The sequence below is a fragment of the Epithele typhae genome (assembly GCF_022376455.1).
Source record: "Epithele typhae strain CBS 203.58 chromosome Unknown BXZ73scaffold_11, whole genome shotgun sequence".
NCBI classification, from domain to species: domain Eukaryota; kingdom Fungi; phylum Basidiomycota; class Agaricomycetes; order Polyporales; family Epitheliaceae; genus Epithele; species Epithele typhae.
The window spans coordinates 597,058-616,458 of record NW_025954202.1 but is presented as its reverse complement, the minus strand read 5'-3'; the positions used below and the strand labels follow the sequence as shown (position 1 = coordinate 616,458).

Here is a 19,401-nt window from a genome sequence, read left to right as displayed (position 1 = left end):
CCTTATTGGCATACGTGTGTTCGAGTCGGACAACTATGTGATGATCTCTCTAATATGTATGGCTTCGAGACAGTGTACCCCGAGATGATTAACGCCGAGTCGGTGGGGTGTCAGCAAAATGACAAATGGTTGGGGATTTGCAAACACCGTTGTCTCCGCTTAGTCTCCGCGAAACCCGGGCACAAAGGCGTCTTTTGTCCTTGACTCGCGCTGTCAACGCGCGGGACTGCGCACTTTCAACTTGCACCCCGCATCCACCATGCAGGGCTTCAGGCTCCCGTCGACGGTCTTCAACATCGCCCGGTCGCGCACGGGCCTACCCTCGTTCCGCGATGGGGCTGCCACCCACAACACGCAGGCAGATGAAACCATCGCCGCTGTTGTCGACGAGGAACTAAAGCTCCCGAAGCTGTCCTCGCTGGCCATCATCTTGCTCGCGAATGTGTGGTCCCAGGTACGTCGCGTTTCCTCCCATAAACACGAATGCTTATCGCGTATTCCTTTCAGCTCACCTTCTTCATCGTTGTCTCCTCCTCAAACGAGTACGCTGCTCATCTCGGGGGTACCGCAACCTTTGCGGGTCTCGTGATCGGTATCCCCACCGCCATCTCGGGCTTGACGCTGCCGTTCCTCACTCGTTGGGACCAAGGTTTGTCGTTCCTTCGCTTATTCTGTCTTTGCATCACTCACGGTCGATGTTCCAGGAGGCTACAAGCGACCTCTAAACTTTGCCTGCGCGTGCCAGATCCTGGGGAACATTTTATACGCGCTGGCGTACCGCGCCAACTTCCTTTACCTGATCCTCATCGGACGCATGGTGTGCGGTGGCGGTTTCACCTGGTTCATGTACACAAAGCGCTACTGCTCGGACCCCCGCATCGTCGGTATCCGCCGTAGGACGACGCTTGCGGGCTGGCAGGTACTCGGCCAGGGCATTGGATTCAGTGCCGGACCTTTCGTTGGCGGGCTGCTGTGAGTCGTCATCCGGATCATTCATCGTGCGCTGGCGCTGACCATGGTTCGCTAGCTTCAAAGTTGGGTTCGGAAACTCGGTCTTCAACGGATTTACTAGCCCTGGCTGGCTCATGGCCGCGATGTGGGCCGCATTCTGGGTCGCAGTACAGGTCTTCTTCGAAGACGTCCCGTGCACCGTCTCAAGCGCCATCCCGCTCCAGCCCATCACCGCTTCCGCCAACAAGGACAACAAGGCTCTGGACGAGGCTGCGATCTCTGAAGTTCCCGAAGGCTCCCGATCTCCCTCTCCCTCTCCCTCTCCCTCTCCCCCTCCCGCGCCCGCGTTCAAGATGGCGCCGAACCAGGTCGGCGTGACGCTCACGATGTGCTGGTTCGCGATGCTCTGCTTCTTCGTCCTCGGCGCCTGGGAGTCCAACATCCCCGTGTTCACCGGCTCGGACGCGCCCCAGAACCCGTTCCACTTCAGCCCGTTCGCGGCGGGGAACCTGATCGCGCTCGGCGGCGCGTGCACGATCCCGTTCCTGCTCCTCAACCTGCACGTCGCGCGCCGCGTCCAGGACCGGCACACGCTCGCGGTCGGCACGGCGGTCGGCACGGCGGGGCTCGTCCTCGCGCTCGCGCTCCTCGCCGCGCGCAGGGTCGCCTACGGCCCGTTCTTCGTCGCGTGGCTGCTCGTCGCGCTCGGCTTCAACGTCGCGAGCACCGTCACGCTCTCGCTGCTCTCGAAGCAGCTCCCCGGGGAGTGGAACGGGCGGGTGAGCATGTTCATCCAGTACAGCAACTACACCGGGCGCGTCACCGGCGCCGTGTGGGGCGGGGCGGGCGTGAAGGTTGGGATGCTCGGGTACGTGGGGCTCCAGCTCGGACTGGTCGGTATAGGATGCGTCATGTTCATGTCGCTGTGGAAGAACCTGAAGGCTAAGATGGGGTAGGAGCGGCGGGTGGACGCGGTAGACATGGTTGGTTAAATCGACATAGATGCCATTCTCTTGATCACACACCCGCTTCGGCACATTGCTGCTTCCCGGCGGGAGATAGGAGTCTGGAGGAGTCCTAGGACACGGTTCCAGACTCGGAATTCATGCCCCGATGCGCATCAGGAATTCAAAGCTCGGCTCCGCCCGCGCCGAGCGGCGCAATCAGCATTGGCAGACCTCAGCTTGCATCCGAGAATACATATGCGCCTATTCATGAAGAGTTGGCGTCCAGTTTGGGCGTAGTGAAGTAGCGGGCGCGGAAATCTCGGACACTGGGACTGGTCTAGATGGCGACACTCTGCTTTGATACACGACACTCGATCGACCTCTTCGCATTCAAATAGAATGCGCGACCCTGATCAGGCTATGCTTGGGCGTCCACCCCGCACATGAATGAAGAACGTCTTCTCTTGCTTATGGTGATGATGAGCGGTCGTCCTGTATGTCCATGCATCCGGATGCCAGGTGTATCGTTGCCTTTTAAAGAGGCGAGTCACTGCCGGCCGACACCCCAGGTCCCCAACGCAAGACGTATTTAATTGTACATGTTCAGAGTCAAGGAATCAGCTTCAACGTGAGTGCGATCTACGGGTCCAAAGCAGAGGCCATGAGGTCACTGACACGGCGGAAAACTATCTCTCTGTCGTTCGAGAATCCGACCATCGATCCGTCTGCGGAGATCCTGGCGGGCGCGCCCACAGCGCGACTGTCTGGCCACCGAAAGACGGCCTTCGTGGTACCTTCCTCGATGTTCCAGATCCAGTATATATAGACCCCATTTTTTGCGGCCACGAATGTTGCCGTCCGTCCATCTGCGGACCACTCCATGTCACGGATATCTGCAGCATGATCCACACGAAAAAGCGCGGTCCCGGTCATCGTGTCCACCACCGACGATGAAGAAGGGCCCAGCGGCACTATGAGACGACTACCTTCCGCGGTGAATGGAGATGAAGGGAAGGAGGATGGTGTGTCGAGTTTGTAGTTTGGCGGAAACGCCTGCGTGACGATGGGGGTATCCTGGACCGTTGATGTGACCTTCGAATTGCGCATAGTTCCATCCTCGCATACCGAGATGATATGCAACTGATCTTCTCCGTGTGTTCCGCCCCACAATGTACTGCCCCGGAAGATAGAGCTCTGGCTAGAGTCGGTCGACTTGTAACGGCAGGTCCCGGTTCTCGAATCCCAAACAAAGGTATAGTTCTTCGGCTCTCCTTCTAGTGGCGTATCTCGCAGAGTTGAAAGAACATGATGACCGACTGTAGATAAACCAAAAGACGACGCGCGTTCGATCTTGGTCAATCCAGAAGATGGCATGGGGAGCGAGCGGAGATAAGTGAAACTCAAAGCATCGCAGACATACACCCGAGCAAGGGCGTCTTGAACGAACATCCGGGTTCCGTCCTGCGACCAGAGAACCCCGATAAAATGTGTGTATCCAGCATTCAGTGGAAGGTGCCCAAGTGTCCAGGGGGTCTTGCTAGACGTGTCCGCAAGGGGCAGAGAGTACACATGTATGGATCTAGGGGAAGCGTACGCAAATCGCGCCTCGTTGGGTGAAAACGCAACGCAATGGCGCTCGTCCCTGCGGTAGGGTCCAATGACCGTGGAGTAGGGGGACGCCCGACTCGGTATCCCAAATCATGAGCTCCTGTATGTAGGACGTCGATGGGTGTGTGATGCTTGCTGCCCAGTGTCCACGGGAGCTGATGACAAGGTGATCGAGACGGACCGCGGATCCATAAGGTGTGCAACGCGTTTTCGAGACGTCGATAGGCAAGGCTATCATCATTGTGGCAGTCAGTGCTTTCTATTTGCGAGATTATGAAAAGCAAACACGCTCAGGGTATCTAGAGGTAGAATATGCAGCAGGCCTTTTTCATCCAGAGTTCGGGACCATCGCGTGAACAGAGTCGTCCATCTTGAGAGGTGGTTTTGCGGAAGGTTGTGAACTTGACACACGAGACCGGCAGAGCGGAGACCATTATGATGAGCTACAACCTGGGAAAACTCTTCAACTTCTCTCTGTTCTTCTTCGTCTGGATCTTCATACACCCAGGCTGAGTACACGCTGTTGGGCTGATACACTAGACGGAGTGTGCGTAGCGACTCTGGCAGGTTTATACAAGCGCGCAATACCGGGTCCGTATACCAGTGCAGTACAGGCCGATCTTCCCGCTCCGGGTGTTCCATCCAAACGGAGAGCGACTCAAGGGCTTCAAACAGCGTGATGTCTAAGTCTGGTCGGGTGTGTTTCGGAGTCAGCTTCATTCACGTAGTAAGTTTCATGCTCTCGTACCCTTGTCAAGCCAAGAGCCGTTCAATTCGACGACCACAAGCGTCGCAGCGTTCTTGACGAGCAGGGTTCTTGCCATAGTAGAAGTTATATCTTTCGTTTTTGATGACTGCATTGCTATCAGCTTGATTCCAACGACGTGAATTCAATGGCAGAAGTAACCTCGAAGCACTGAAGCCGCCGCAAGCCCTTTCGTCTGCCATGCTCGGACATTAAAGACTGATATGACGGAGGATCATCCACAGCCACATCCTCTATGATGATTTCTTCCAGTGCAGGAAAAGCGTTCTGAAGGGGGTAGAAGTGGAAAAGGTTCTTGAAATATACGCCAGAGAGGACCACCCGTTTCACATCCCGATACTGGCGCAGGGAAACCAACGTCGCCCGCTGGAGTGGAAAAGGCGTGTGACCATGGCCTAGAAACTCCCAAGCCTGGATGTGGATGAGGTATGGGAGGAGGACGATCGAGGCAGTCAAAGGGAATGGATGCCGGCCTTGCGCACTGCCAGACTCCACTGAGCGGCCGCGATCGGGCTTCAGCCGGACTACTTCGACCAGGGATTGCAGGATGGGGTTCCGGTCGAACGTGGCGCAGATGATGGGGAGCTGCTTACTGCTGTAGACTGTGAGCGTGCGCCAGAGATGGATGCGAGTCCGGGGGATCCAGTCCTTGTGTACCCGGATGCAACGAGCGAGGGCCGCGGTCTCTTGAGCCGCACCGAGTTCATCGATCATGTGCTCGATGACCTCGATAGAGAGGCGGGGGCTCGACGACATGATAGGATGATAGAGGAGAGAGGGCAATGGTGTGTTATAAGTGATCCAGGTTCTGAGCAGGCGCCGGACGAAAGCTGCAGCCGGAGTCCGGATGCTCGCCTTTCCAAATCTGAAACTATCTCACGTCACGAGCTCGTCGTCAAAACAGACTTCTTTTTGGGGACGCAACGCTCAGGTGTTCATTCCTCGTACCAACGTTGGATGGGTTCTGCATTCGTCCTTTCGTACTAGCCACTCACACACGTTCTGCAGTGCACGATAGAAACAAGCCCGTCCAGCCATCCCGATACCGACAGAAGTACACCTCCCCGCGTCCATCCACGAACCCCATCACCGACCTGCCTACAGACAGTGAAACCAGCGCGGACACCCCGGCGTGGACCTCACGCAGGCTCCGAGACCTCGCGCAGCGCGCCCCTCCCCGTCTCGACCTCCCAGCCCCACCAGCCCGTGCACGCCGGCCTGGCATCCACGAGCGCGGCCGCGGAGATCGCCGCGCCCGGGGCGACGGTCGGCGGGCAGTGCGAAGAGTTCCGTTCCGGAGAGCGCCGTATCATCCGCGGCGGACCTCCACGAGCACCTTCCCTTCTACACGGACGGGACACGCCTCATTTCCCGAGTCTCCCATGGTGTTCGACACCTGCTGCAGGGTCGGAGGCCGGATGGTGGTGATGACCTCCGGCGAATAGAGGTCCGAGCAGTCGCTGCACAGCGCGATGACGTCCGTGCGCTCGTGCGCTCACGCCACGGAGGTTGCGGTGATGTACTCGCTGGTGAAGTGGGAGTAACAGGTGCCGGTGATTTGTTGCCACACTTCACTGTATAGGTAGTCGTATCCACAGCATCGTCGTAGTGCATGTGTGAAGGGAAGTAGTGGCCGTCCAAGGCAGACGAGACCTAGGCCGAGCGAATCACAGTGCCATCGTCCCTGAGCCCTGCGACCTCGTCGATATCGTCTTCGGACGGGAGGGGAAGGAGCGCAGACGCGCGAAGGTGGACGCATGGTAGAAGGCGTGGACGTGCGCACTGGCATCTTGAACGAACATTTGCGTGCCATCAGGTGCCCAGGCGACACCGGTGACGCCACACGAACGTTGCCACTCGCGGCATTCGGATGTTCTTGCGGAAGGGCAAAGAGAAGGTTCTTGCGAAGGAGGACCAGACAAGTTTGGCTGCAGTCGAACGGTGTGACACAAGAAACAGAGGGAACGACTGGATGTGCACGCACCGCAAATCCCGGGCAGTTGCCCGTGGCTGGAGATGACGAACTTGTGCTCAAACTGGTAGCGACTGCGAGCGCACATCACGCGAGGGTCTTTGAGGTCTTCGGCGGCCATTGTCAACGACGTCAATGAGCACGTGGGGGGCTCATCGCGGGTGCGTGAAATGGCGAAGGGTGAGGTGTATGCGGGGTCGACTGGTCTGCTCATGTCTGAATGTCGGAGCCATCGTCTACCTCAGACCGTCCGGAGCTGTGGGGCGCGCAAATTGTCAAGAAAATAGCTATTTCGCTAGAACACTGACTTACGAGGCACATCGTACGCGAACATCGGGCATCACAGAGGCAGCAATCAAGTGCGAACAGCGCACGCTGCAGGTGAGCATCCAAGGAGTAGCATAGAAGTGTACGCACCTTTCGACCCCGTGAACTTGTGCCCCTGCATGTCCTCCCCTCGTGCGGACCGGCCTCAACCATAAAGCATTGGAGGCACCGCCTGCCGGACCCTCTCTCGTCGTGTCCGAGTAGCTTGGGGTTTGAAGGTCCCAACGGCCGATGAAGGGTCTTGTAACGAGGCTGACTCATGAGACGAGTCTGGTTCTCCAGTGGGCACGCTGGTTGGATTGGTGTAATCACAGAAATTAACCCAGAGAACCCATGGTGGAGGATAAACGAGGGAAGACCAACTAAGAGCAGCGCGGGCAGGCCACAGGCGCAGCGCCGCGCGCCGCGGACACGTCTCGTCACACATTCCGTCACGGTCAGCTCTGGCGGCCCGGCGGCGGCGCGCGTCGCTGATCAGCTGAGAGTCCCGTGAACGTGAACGTCGAACTGCGACGCCTACCCTCACCATCCTGCCGGCGCCGTCGCAGGACATACAGTGCGCACAGAAAGGGCACGTTCCTGCCAGAGATATCGCCGAGTCCTCCGAGCTGATTCACGCGGTGCAACACCCCTGCCTCGCCTGCCGTATCGGGTCGTGAGTGAGTGTGAGTGTGTATGACGCTGGAGGAGGCAGGAGGCACGTTACGAGGCTTGATGAGTATGGACAGGTCGCAAGTCATGGACAAGCAGCAAGTACACACAGCCTCCGCGGGCTAGGACTGACCACGATCCAGTTTACATGGTCGGCAGTACCAAAAAAGACATAAGCCCTCTAAGTCAGTGCCAAACTTCGGAGCGCGTCCACCGCCCCTTCGCGGTCCAACAAAGCTCCTCCCGGGCTCGACGGCCACTCCGGTCACAACGTGATTGTCTTCCGTGACCAATGAGCAAGCATTCAATCCAACAGGTAGACTGATGACTCGTACCCGTCCCTCAAAATCCAGTTCATCATCGGAGAGCTCATAATCGTCGTTTTGCCAGTCCTCGTCCTCATCCTCTTCGCTGGTGGTGGGAGAGGAGGTGCGGCTCGAAACTTCAACCTCCTCCGCTTGAGCGAAGGCTACATCGGCCATCTTCTTGCACAGCCCGTCTGCGATGCCCTCCAGAACGCTGTCGTCCATACCGAATGACGGAGGATCCCAGGGGACTACTTGGCCATGGGATCCGGAAATGCATACTTCCTTATCGCCTGGTTGAGAACCTCAGAGACTCGACTCAAGTCGTTACGAGACGGGTTGTGCTTGCCTGAGGCAAGCTTCCAGAGCAGCGTGCACGTGGCGCAGGATTTTTGGCTCACGCCGATCCCCAAGACTGCGCTTTCCTGGAGACAGCGTCAGAGTGTAGTGAGTGACACGAGCAGTGCACGCACATCGAAGTGAACTTGTAAATGTTGGACGATTTCGTGGTTGTCGGATGTCCTCGGGATCTTCAGCAGCCCGATGATCCCTGCTTCCGCGTGAACGTACAATGGGCGAGTCACTTCGAACTTGCGACTGGCGAGCTCGCGCAACCATTTGCTCGCACGTTCGATTTCGCCGGGTCGGCGCTTGCTAGCTGTGATATGTGTGGAAACGCGCTCCAACAGCACGTTCATGTACTGTTCTTCGGCAACTCGTGAAGCCTCCTTCCTGTGGTCCGTGAGCTCGACGATCGAGATTTCCGGGGTCCCTGGTAGCCTCCGGATCCTCGGGAGGACGACGGAACATGCTGTGAAGGGCGCGACTATCATGAGTAGATAGCGTAAAACGACCTGCCCTTCGTTCTCGCCGGGGACGGGATTTAACAAGCTGCGGGCGTCATCTTCGTCTGCCTCGTTGCTGTCGTCATCGAGGCCGCTGTCGTCTCCGCCGACGTCGCGAGGCCCAGTGGTGCGTAGCAGCTTCATGGCTGTAAGATGAAGGTTGACGACTGTCTGACAACAAACACAGCTACTTACTGATGGATTTCCTCCTGAATGCGTACGAGAGTGAAGAAAAAGAAAAGGCCCGCTTGACGAGTTGCGATTTCAGGATCCAGCAGATGATCCGGAGGGTCCGAGTGAAGAAGCGACGATAGTCCGCAGCACCACTCAGAACCTCGGCCATTGCCAGGAGCTCGCCAAGCGCGTTGATGAAGGCTGGAATGGTACTTGCAGTAATAGACGTAGGAAGGACGAGGGGTGCTGGCCGCTGTTTTTCATCTTGCATCGTCCAGTATTCCTTCAGCCGTCGGTTCGCGAAATCTCTGTCAACATCATTTATCTTGACCTCCTTCCCATTCTCGGTGAATTGCTCATAGGTCTGAGGCGTCCAATCCTTCATCGCTTTGCGTGGATCCGAGTCCCACAACTTCCTCGCAAGGCGGATCCGACGGGCAACGGAAGCATGACAGCGCGCAGTGACCCACTCCGCGACGTTAAACTTGTTATAGCGCTTTTGCGGGTCGCACGCCTTCTGCTTGTAGTCCATGAGGACGCGAAGCAGGTCCTGCGCATGACACTTCACAGTGTAGGGTTCGTTCGACTTCGGACTAGACAGGGGACGTAGGTAGAGCCTTGGAAAGGGGCGGGTGGCTTACGAGGCGAAGTCGTTGATGTCAACTTCCTGCTCGCTGGGAAACACGCGAAGAATTGAGAACTCTGGCTTGGTGGAGGTATCTTGGGCTAATGGCAGCGTGTTCGAGGAGCCTGATGGCACATTCGAGGGGATGGAGGTCGACGCGAGGACGACGGTGAGACTAGTCTCCTCGACGTCTGTCCAGCCTGTAGAAGCGACGGACCCGTCGGCGGTGCAATTGAGGAGGCTGGAGGCATGACCGAACAGCTTGGTCTCGCATGTGTGATACTTGGTTTCATGGAGGTCTTGCGGGGCGTCATGGTATTGCGGATACTCGTTCAACAGCACGGTGAGAACACGAATGGTCGTTCGGGCGGAGGGAGCCATGGTGGACGAGATAGTGACGATAAAGACGGAGCAATAACAGAAGGCAGCAGAGCCGGTGAGGGAAAGAGCCTGGAGCGATACATAGGCAGTTGGACGAAGCCAAGACGAGGCTGACCTGAGACGCTGGCGGCGGCGAGCCCACGGTCCTCTCCGTTGTTCTTGACAATGACCTCCATCTCATCCCCCACCCCACCCCATCCGCCTTTGGCCCCGTCTGTACATCTCTTTCTGGCTGCCCATTCTGGACGCGACCCGTGCCGTGGTACATAAGTTTCGCGTGCGTAGTCTGATAATTTTCACTATTCCCCGTGCCGGTGCTCACGGGCTTCCCAACGCTCCGTCCTCTAGCAGCTCCTCGTCCGCCACAACCGACTGTTAAGCTCTTTCAAACCGAAGAATCTTCGCCAAGTGGCTCCCCCCCTGCTTACGCCCTCTATCAACACTGCAGCCCCAATCACCCCCGTGGTGCGACCTCTTCAACGGCATTGCTGGCGTCGTCCGTGGATTCCAGCGCACGGAACGCACCCACGAGTTTTCTGTGCGCGGGCGCGGGCACCGACGTCCACGACGTCCCGAACGCGAGCAAGCCAGTCGTCAATGACACGATCCAGCACATCGAGCTCTGTCCGGGCGTGCATGCGCTTGCCGGCCCCTCGAGGAGCTACACCGGGCGCGTCACCGGCGGTGTGTGGGGCGGGGGCGTAAAGTGGGGATGCTTCGGTACGTGATGCTCCAGCTCGATTTGATTGACGTGGAGTGCGCCGTGTTCACCTCGCCGTGGAAGAACCTGAAGGCGAAGATGGTGCGGACGCAGACACGGTTGGTTGGACCGACACAGCTGCGGTTCTCCTGATCTCATTTGTCCGCCCACATCCACCCTGGGGCCCTGAAGAGTCCGCAAGGCTAGTATGGGTGGGATTCCATGCGCAACCTCACCTCCCACACTCCATCTCTATCCCGCTTGTCGCTCTTTGCTCACAACTACACCTTGCCTCATCCTCTACCCCCTCAATCACCCCCCGTGTTCTCCGCCCGTCGGCAATCGAGAAAATGTGATCATAGATAACATACGCACTTACGACCAGGACGGATGGGAGTCGGTGTAACGCACGTTTGGGACAATATCATACGGGGGAGCCCGATCGTTCAAGTTGAGGATCTCTCAATCGCAGATTGACCTGGCATGACATTTGAAGGTCTGAAGCTTGAATGGCGCCAGTCCATGGCTAGGACTTGGTCCTCGTCGCTGCCCGACATGCACGTCGCGCTGCGGTGCGTCATCCGCGCGGCTCGGGTCCGACCATCCGTCCTCGTACGCGCCGGCGGGATCCCGGCGGGCCGGCGCGGCATCGGACGATGGGCGCTCTGCGAGCACACGCCGGACGTACGCAACTTGCCCTACCCTCGTCCACCGCTGCACCCGTCGCCCGATATCGATATCAGGGACCCGACGACTCTGGCACTGGTGCGAGGTCCCCTAACGACACATTTCACACAACGAAAGTCAGGAACCGAATATCCGCATCGAGCGGCATTCCTCCGAGTGGCGACGCCGAACGGATGTGGAAGTGTCCCTCGGTAAAGGTGGTCCTTATAACCACCGGTCGAGCTTCGAGGCTCGGCTGCTATCAGACAAGCGCCGCTTCAGAGAGGATAGGGCATCGCGGGGTACGTACCTTGTTCCCGATTATCTGTCCTTGCTTCCGAGACGGCGGTGCATGCCGTTCTTGGACGTACGATGCTGTGTGCATGACGGAAATCAGACAAGCCGAGTCGAGCGCTGAATGCGGTGACCTGGGGAGTTGCCGCGCGCCGCAGAGCCGGAAGCCTCGCCACATCCAGACACAAGGGCCCACAAACCGCAAACAGAGACACGGGCTGCGCGCTGGCATTTGCCCTCTACCCACACCTTTTGGTATCGCGCCCAGTGCGTACACATGCCACACGCTCGCTCGGTCAACATTCCGCAGAGACGCGGCGGTCCGTAACGGGGATGATACGTGGTGCTTCGGGAGATGTGGAGAAGCCGGCCCCAGCCAAATAAATTGGCCAGGTCGTCGCTCCCACCACACCATCTGGCCTTCTCTCTCTCCCCCTCCCCCCCGGAATCATCATCTACTCAGACCGTGCACGCTGTTGCCTCAGGATCAACTGCTGTCAGTGCACACTTCGGATGTCTCATAGTCCTCGATATCTAACCCTTCTATAGCAGACATGTCGACTTACGACTTTCATTTCCCGGGCAATTTACACGGATGTTACGCCGAGATAGAGGTTCTCCACAAGAAGATCGAGGAACTCGAGCGAGATCTCCGCATCATGGAGAATACGCGGAGGCAAGATGCACAGACAATCAAGAACCTTCGAGCCGAACTTGCGACGTACCGCCCCCCTCCTACCGCGGGCCCTACCACTTCCCACTTCGAGAAGTACCGCTATCTCTCTCCCTACTATCCTCCACGTCGCGCAAATCCGGGAGATAGATGGGGTGCACTGCCTCAAGTTGTCGGGCCAGTTCTCGAATCTCCGCCTCTCCCAGAGGGATGCGTCAAACCTCCTGATGCACTACTGTAACACCTTCGGTCGATCGTCTCTCCTGATTCTATCTCCCACTCCTCTGCCCTATTCATCTCTCCATGCGGATCGTCGCTGTCCTCATTTTTCTGCGTTTCCTCATTCCGAGTCTCTCTCATGCATTTTTTCTTCGCCGTTTGTTGTATTTTACGTACTTTTCCCAGTGTTTGTAACCAGTTTTTCATTGATATAATATTGCATTGCTTGAGGACGAAGAGGAAATCGAGTGCCCTCGGGTAGAACTCCGAGAAGCCCGTGCGCTTGCAAAATATATGAGATAAGATTAGATTGGCATGGCGAGCACTGCTGCGATGCCCGAAATTCGAACGGCATTCAACCTGAGACCGCCGATCGCTAGGCTTGTCCCTCCTCCGGCCACGAAGAGAGCACATCCAGAACGGATCCTCTTCGAGCCACGTTCTTACCTTCCCTTGCTCCGCTTCAACTTCAACGACAAACCCGAGCGAAACTACCGGGGATGTTCAATGCTAGCACATGGCACTTGACACCAGGGCCCCATGGTTGATCGAATCGTCACGGGTTTCCACAACTTACTTTGCCCGTGTCTAGGTGGGAAATCTATACGCATATTCAGTTTCGAGCTTTCGACTCCATTGCTCCGTTATCTGTGCCACTCATTTGTCCCAGATGCAATGCTTAATTGTGACACTCGTTCCAGGCTGCAGTACAGATCATCTAGGGGCCATGGTCAGAGCGCTTCTCAGTACTGGCTATATCAAGGCACCTGCCTCGTTCCGCTGGGTGAACAAAACCGTCCAGGCACCTGTACCCCAGCATACCCTCCCGTATGCAGCCCGGTTCGCAGGATCGCGGGTCCACAGTGGCCGCCAGAACTTGACGACAGGGATGATGGTCGCAACCGAGTGTCGAGTGCTCCGGGCGTGTCATCGCTACCGCAGTCTATCAGCTTCTAGAGCGCGCTGGCTGTCCTTCGAAGCTAGAAGATCTGCTGTGTTTCTTGAACGGGCCACGGGCGAGGCAGCGGAGGAAGTAAGATGTGTTCGCTACACGGGACCCGCATATCTTTATTGGGCACCGATGCGCTCTTCAGGGACCGTTTCCCCGCTGACGAACGCTAACCACACTGGACGCCTTGGGGGTGGCCTTGAAAGCGTCGCTACGTGGCTCGCGCCGGATGACTTCGGAACGGGTTGCGGCGGGTGGCCACCAAGTGGCCACTATACTGACGACTCCATGCGAAAATTTCAGACTCCTGTTGGGTTCTAGCCTTTCAAGCCTCGTGTGCGAAGTCGTTGTGTGGTTGCTCGTCCTCGGAGTTGTGGATCTCTGTGATAAACCGCCTTGGCCAAACATGGCAGGGGTCTCGAAGAAGCGAGGGTCCACACATCAAGTGTGGCGAAGCTAGTATCCGCGCGCCCGCGCGGGCCTCCCGCGCCGCCGGGCCGACACGGGTTCCACACCCACGGTCGCCCACAAACCGTAAGCAGAACCTCGAGGCGTGCGCGCTGGCGACGGGCTTGCCCTCTGCCCCCTCCTCGTCCGCCGCGTCCGCCAGCGCCGCCACCCCCCCTGGTCAAACCCGTCCCGATCCGTCTAAACTCTGTGTCCTGCGGAGTCAACGGTATGGCTCGCCGCGGACACAGCGCTGAGGGTGGATATGCGGAGGAGGAGTTCGACAAGATAAAACGGCCCCGCCTGGTCGTTCGGGCCCTCAGGTCTCTGCCCCCCATCGTCATCTCCACTCTTACCCACCGCGTCGCTATCCACCTCTCTACCCGCCGCCTGGACAAAATGGCGAGTGGCGGTCTTGGTCAACCGATTGTGACCCGTAAGCCCGTCTTCTTGGCCGTTCATTCAAGTCGGATATCTGAGCCTTGATATCTAGCAGAAGAGCGGGAAGCTATGGTCGCCGCTTACAGTCACGACAAAGTCCAGAAGCTCATCAAACGGCTGGAAGACAATATCAAAGAGCAAGACGAAAAGATCAAGCGACTGGAAGAACAGATCAAAAGGCAAGGCGAGTATATAAAATGGCAGGCCAACAAGATCGCCGACCTTGAATCAGAGGTCGGGATTTTGAGCACGCACAATGAAGTCCTCAAGAAAGACAACATCGACTTGAGGGCCCAGCTAAGGGATGCCCGCAGCGAGATTCATCGTCTCCGCGGCGAGCCCTCCACGCCCCCCACTCCATCTAGACTTCTCCATGCTCTCGCTGTGAACCCCCCGATTAGCCACCCTCACGGCCCACCTTTGAGGCAGTACTCGCTGCCTGTGCCGGGTATCCATGGCTCGAACGTGCCCTTTCCCTCCGACTCCGGCCCGATTCCCCACGCATCGAGCCCCGCCGCCGTGCCGTCCACCGGCTACCTCCAGCCAAGCGTCCACCAGTACTACCGCGCGCAGTCTCATACCACTCCGGGACCATTCAGCGCGCCTTACCACGCGGGGTACGCGGCCTCGCCGATGTCGGGTCACGCAGTAATCCCTCCCGTCATCCCGGACTCGCCGCCTCGTCGTCACCGCGATCAGCAGCCCGCGGCGTTGAACCAGACTCCCCCAAGTCACGGTCATACACTTGCTCCCCCCGCACCCTCACGAATTAGGAAGCTTAGCAATGAAATCGTCGACTTCATCAAGGGGCCGAGCAGGGACAAGGACAAGGGCAGGGACAAGGGCAAGAACCACGACAGGCGTCGGGGGGTTTGATCTCGTCGCCCCCCACCCGCGTTGCACGCGCGTCACGGACGGCACTCTTCGCCGTCACCCGAGGGCCCTCCTGTCCGCATCGTCGTTCGTGAGAAGTTGTCCTGTTGTGTACGAATTCCTCTGTTTCTCGTGTGTGTCCGCCTCCCATATGCTCTCCATACTCCTCTCCACGCCGGTATAGTGAACCCAGGTCTCTCCGTTGAAGTGTTTTGTCAGACTTCGCTCTCCGGTCCCGCTCCGTGTCGTTGGCTCTTTTGTAGTGCGTGTTGTAATTCAATCAGTGTTGCCCCAAGTCGCGCGTACTGGTATCTCGCGGCAACCGCCGTGCGCGTCGTCCGGTCTCAACGTTCGTGCGCCGCCACTCGTAGGGCTTCCCACGAAGTGGTTTAGAGACCCCGCCCCGGTGGACACCCCGGCTGCGGTTTCCGGAACCCACGCCGATCGGTTCGCGCGCCCCGCAGCGTACGTGATCCGAGGAATGCGAGGGTCGTCCCACATCGAGGACAGAGGTAAACAGAGGTACACACGGGCCAACGTGCGTCCCCTACCGACACGCGGCGGAGTTCGGGCTCTTCGCGTGGGAGCTGTGCCGGATGTGGATGCCTTCCGTCATGCGGGGCATCGGCGGCGTACGTACTACGGAGGACGGACGCGCGCACAGTGCGGCGCCTCAAAGGCATTATCCTCTCCGCCCGTAGATCGCGCCCGCTCCAGATCTTCATTATGCTCGCTGTGAGCGTTGTCGCTCCCATCCTGAGGTGTGCAGCCGCACAGACGTGTCAATGTCGTGCATCAGTGGGTGACAGTGACGAACCTATTGTGTAATCGAGTACGGAGGTCGATTTTTACAACATTTACAGATGGTCCAGGTATGAGAAATGAAAGCGGAAAGCATGGGTTTATCAAAGGCCGGCATAGACCGAAGTCAAAGTCAAGAGGAGGCTGCCAGTGAGCGGTGGAGGCTGCCAGTGAGCAGCGGATGCTGCTAGCAGTGGCTCTAAGCCTAGCAACGAGATTAGATTAGATGGGGTGTTGGGGTTAGGGGCAGAGGGGATGGATGTTCCTCGACTCGCTGTTTGCGGCCTCGTCGCCCTCTCTGAAACCACGCCCACCATCCTTGATGACCTCGACTGGACGGCCCTGCTCGCTCATGTCACCGGCCGCGTCCACAAGCCTCCCCCGAGAAGGGGGCGTATGAAGTCGCCGACCTCCATGCCCGAACACATCATGACATACGATTTTTGCCTTCTCAATCTTTACTATCGCCCTCACCCCCACCGCGTCAGTCGTTAAACCGCCACATTCGCCGACAAACGCGCCACAAACGTGACCCTTGCGCCGCGGCGCGATCGACACCCAGGCCAACTTCCCGTCGCCGTGGTCTTCGTCGGCGGCTGAAAGAACACGAACACGACCGAGCTCCCGCTCGTGCCCGGCCAGGCGATTCCGGCGCGAGCTTCAAGGTGTTTTCAATGTGTTTTCCCATTGCGAGTCTGTTCGATGTATGCGCGCTGACGTCGCGTGCGGCGGACAGACATTGGCGTCGTAACCTTTCAACCAGCACCCGTCCATCTCGATGGAGGCGGGCAGGCTGACCCAGACTGGGCCCAACGTCGCCCCTGCGGCGGACATGTCCTTTCTCCTTGTGGTGGAGGCGTCTTTTATCTCGAGCAACTCGGTGGACCCCACGAAAGGTGCCCAGATCTATCGGTGGTACGTGCGGTTTCTTTGTTTCGCGCTATTGTGTCCGTGCCCTTCCATCCATTCTGCCGCCACTGCCATGCACCAGTACGTTCTAGAACGGAGCCCACTTTCCCCATTTATATCTATGGCGTGGCATGGAGCAGGCGGACACGGACCCCGGCGGGGCCACTGGCGATCAACGGCGACGCAGGCCCTTCTCATTCTGCGTCGCTGGCATGCATAACAACGTCTTGTACAAGCACGCGACGTGCTGGCAGTATGAGCCCGTCAAGCTGCAGATGATCTTCCCCATTTGTTCCCCATGTCAGGCCCTCCCGCGCGCTCTCTCCCCGAACTTGGTTCCCGATCTGTCCACGATATTCTGCACCCTGCTTTACGAGACGAACTTGACATGCCACTTCTGTACGGTTGACGTAGGAGTAGGAAATGACACTCGTGGGAGGGGGAGGGAGCTACTTCGCCATCGCCGTGTCATCTTGATATGGAGAGCACTTGCTGGCCATCGAGTATAGAGTCACTTTTTTAATCTCGCGTAGGGCATCGGCTGCTGTCTTTCCAAAATGGAGCTACGGCCATATTCTTCTGGGTCCATTGTAGCCAGGCGGGAAGAAAGGCTCCCTCCTGTCCTCCTGTCCTTCCGCGCCTTTCTCCTCTGACTACTACTTGCTTGCAGAACACAAGCACCCGCAACCACCATACAGTCAGCTGCGATGGTGTTGCGATGATCTCCACCGATCCATGGATGCGCGAAACCCCATCCTCCGCCCGTGATGCATTGCCCCTGCAATTCCTTCGGGTCCAGGCGCTGGAGGATCGCTGAGCTACGCGACGCACCGGGAATGCATACACACACAAAAAGCGAGGCAGGAGGTGGAGCTCCCTGCAGTCTCTCCAAGAACTCACCCTCTCCTGTTTTTTCGTCCTCCCCGACGCACAACTTAACGATGTTCTTTTCGCTCGCTGCGCTCGCTACGGTTTCCCTTATCACCTCTTCCGCGCTCGCAGCGGACAACCTGGTCCCGGCCTGCATCGGCCTCGCAGGAGCGTTCGACACTACGACTGCGAACTTCACCCTCGCCGCGTACTACGCCGACGAGACGAAGAACACGAACACGACCGGTGTCCCGCTTGTCCTCGGGCCTTGGGGCACGCTCGGGCCAGGGGTGCTGTATGTGCTTATGGTGCGTCTTCCCCCCCTTCGCTCTGCAGGCGCACTTGGAGCTCACCGCCGGACCGCGTGCCAGACGTACGCCTCGTACCCGAAGCCGCAGAACTGGCCCGCGTTCCAGCTCGACGCCGGCCGGCTGATCGCGCTGGGCTCGCCGAACGTGACGAACAGGGCCGTGATAGACGGCTCCGCGCCGGGGTGGCTGCAGATCAACTCGGACCCGCACACGGGCGCGCAGGTCTACTGCGGTGAGGTGCGTCCGTTCCGTCGTTCTCGGGGCTCTTCGGGATCCTCATGTTGCGCCCTCCCTTCGCGCTCGCACCCGCTCGACAGTCGAGCGCCACGGGTCTCCCGCAGCTCGCGGCGAACGGCGCGACGGACCAGTTCGCGCTGTGCACGAACGGGCCGTACTCCGAGGTGATCTACATGCCGGAGAACCCGGGCACGGCGTACGACTATTCCTCGTGCCAGTACATCCACATCCACATCGTGTACTAGGCCCCGCCCGCCGCCTTCGACGTAATCTCTACCTGAGGCTCTACTACGACAAACAAACACCACACAGGATTTTCGTGGCACTTTCTTCACGCACACAATGAAGCGTTGTGGCTTGTCGTCTCTGCGTTTTGAAACTGAATTGTCTGCAAATGATGGAATGTCGTCGCAATCGAATCACTACTGCTTGAGATACTAAGGCTGACGGTGTCTCTTCGCTTGCGTTGCTTTCCCATTGCGCTGGAAGGTTGGTTGCGTCGGACGCGCCGCAAGAATGGCGATGGTCGCCGCTGTCTCTTGCTGTTCCGGAGATTGGCGGCCTGGCCAGAACATGGCACGAGATACGCAGAGTCGAGATCCGGACTGGCGCAAACAGTGGTCGCGTCGACACAGTTCCATAGCATGCAGTTGCGTGCGCAGCGGGGGCTGCGGCTGTACCACCACGTTTGTGCTTCAAAGAATACTCCAATGTATCTTCTAACTTAGGGCCTGTTCGGTAACTTGACACCGGTCGCGTAATACCGGTATTACCTGCCAGAAACAGCCCACAAGCGCCAGAGAGCGGTCGTAATCGCTGAGAGCGGTGTTTGTTCCCGCGGGTTCCCGCGGGCAAATGGCGGTCGTACGCGACCGGTGTCGGGTTACCGAACAGGCCCTAAGTCTCTATGCTCAGCCAGGGCCGTAGTACGCACGCCGTTCTCTGGACTGTCTGTTTCTTTCTACTCATGGGTCGTGAGGCTGTAGCCTTGTAAAAAAGCCAAAACGGGACGAGAGTTTTCATGACTAGCCTTGTACACTGTTTTAAAGCCGATTGTTTGTTGTTCTGAGACCAGGGGTCCGAAATCATGTGCCGGAGTCGATGCCAGCGCCTACACGGTCTCCGCGTCTTGCTCGTCAACGTCCATGTTTGAGTGAGTGAACAACTGTCACCTCTCCCTCACGATGGCGAAAAATGCGCCGGTCATATCGCACGACTTTTTTATTAGCTAAGGTATCATGTTGACGAACTTGGACATTGGCGTGAGCTCTCTGGCTCCCTAACTTCCGCGCCCAAGTACGAGCAGTGAACTTATGTGACCGTTCCCATTTCAGGACATTGCCAACTACTTCCTGGAGCTACCTACAGAGATACGTGTTATGTCTCATTGCATGTCTGCAGCCCGACACAATCCACGCTGCAATACGCGCGCTCTGCCTTTGTTCTCCTCCGCATCACC

At 58.0% G+C, this 19,401-nt stretch overlaps 5 protein-coding genes across 5 annotated transcripts; 3 read left to right on the top strand and 2 right to left on the bottom strand.

The window, feature by feature from the left end:
* Nucleotides 1–259: 259 nt before the first annotated feature.
* BXZ73DRAFT_99395 (MFS general substrate transporter) lies at nt 260–1,907 on the top strand (the record flags this gene model as incomplete). The annotated part of the gene is made up of 4 exons (XM_048027988.1): nt 260–454; nt 508–649; nt 705–972; nt 1,028–1,907. 4 exons carry the CDS (start codon nt 260–262, stop codon nt 1,905–1,907), a joined length of 1,485 nt encoding a protein of 494 aa, XP_047880082.1.
* Nucleotides 1,908–4,371: 2,464 nt separating this feature from the next.
* BXZ73DRAFT_75934 (uncharacterized protein) lies at nt 4,372–5,028 on the bottom strand (the record flags this gene model as incomplete). The annotated part of the gene is made up of 1 exon (XM_048022322.1): nt 4,372–5,028. One exon carries the CDS (start codon nt 5,026–5,028, stop codon nt 4,372–4,374), a length of 657 nt encoding a protein of 218 aa, XP_047880081.1.
* Nucleotides 5,029–7,487: 2,459 nt separating this feature from the next.
* Nucleotides 7,488–9,552, bottom strand: BXZ73DRAFT_75933 (uncharacterized protein; the record flags this gene model as incomplete). Its single annotated transcript, XM_048022321.1, has 6 exons — nt 7,488–7,502; nt 7,558–7,820; nt 7,859–7,952; nt 8,001–8,518; nt 8,568–9,139; nt 9,188–9,552. The coding sequence occupies 6 exons, from the start codon at nt 9,550–9,552 to the stop codon at nt 7,488–7,490; spliced, it is 1,827 nt and encodes a 608-aa protein (XP_047880080.1).
* Nucleotides 9,553–13,731: 4,179 nt separating this feature from the next.
* On the top strand, nt 13,732–14,817 carry BXZ73DRAFT_99392 (uncharacterized protein; the record flags this gene model as incomplete). Its single annotated transcript, XM_048027987.1, has 2 exons — nt 13,732–13,936; nt 13,997–14,817. 2 exons carry the CDS (start codon nt 13,732–13,734, stop codon nt 14,815–14,817), a joined length of 1,026 nt encoding a protein of 341 aa, XP_047880079.1.
* A 2,648-nt stretch (nt 14,818–17,465) lies between these two features.
* On the top strand, nt 17,466–18,187 carry BXZ73DRAFT_99391 (uncharacterized protein; the record flags this gene model as incomplete). The annotated part of the gene is made up of 3 exons (XM_048027986.1): nt 17,466–17,702; nt 17,766–17,942; nt 18,023–18,187. 3 exons carry the CDS (start codon nt 17,466–17,468, stop codon nt 18,185–18,187), a joined length of 579 nt encoding a protein of 192 aa, XP_047880078.1.
* Nucleotides 18,188–19,401: the final 1,214 nt, after the last annotated feature.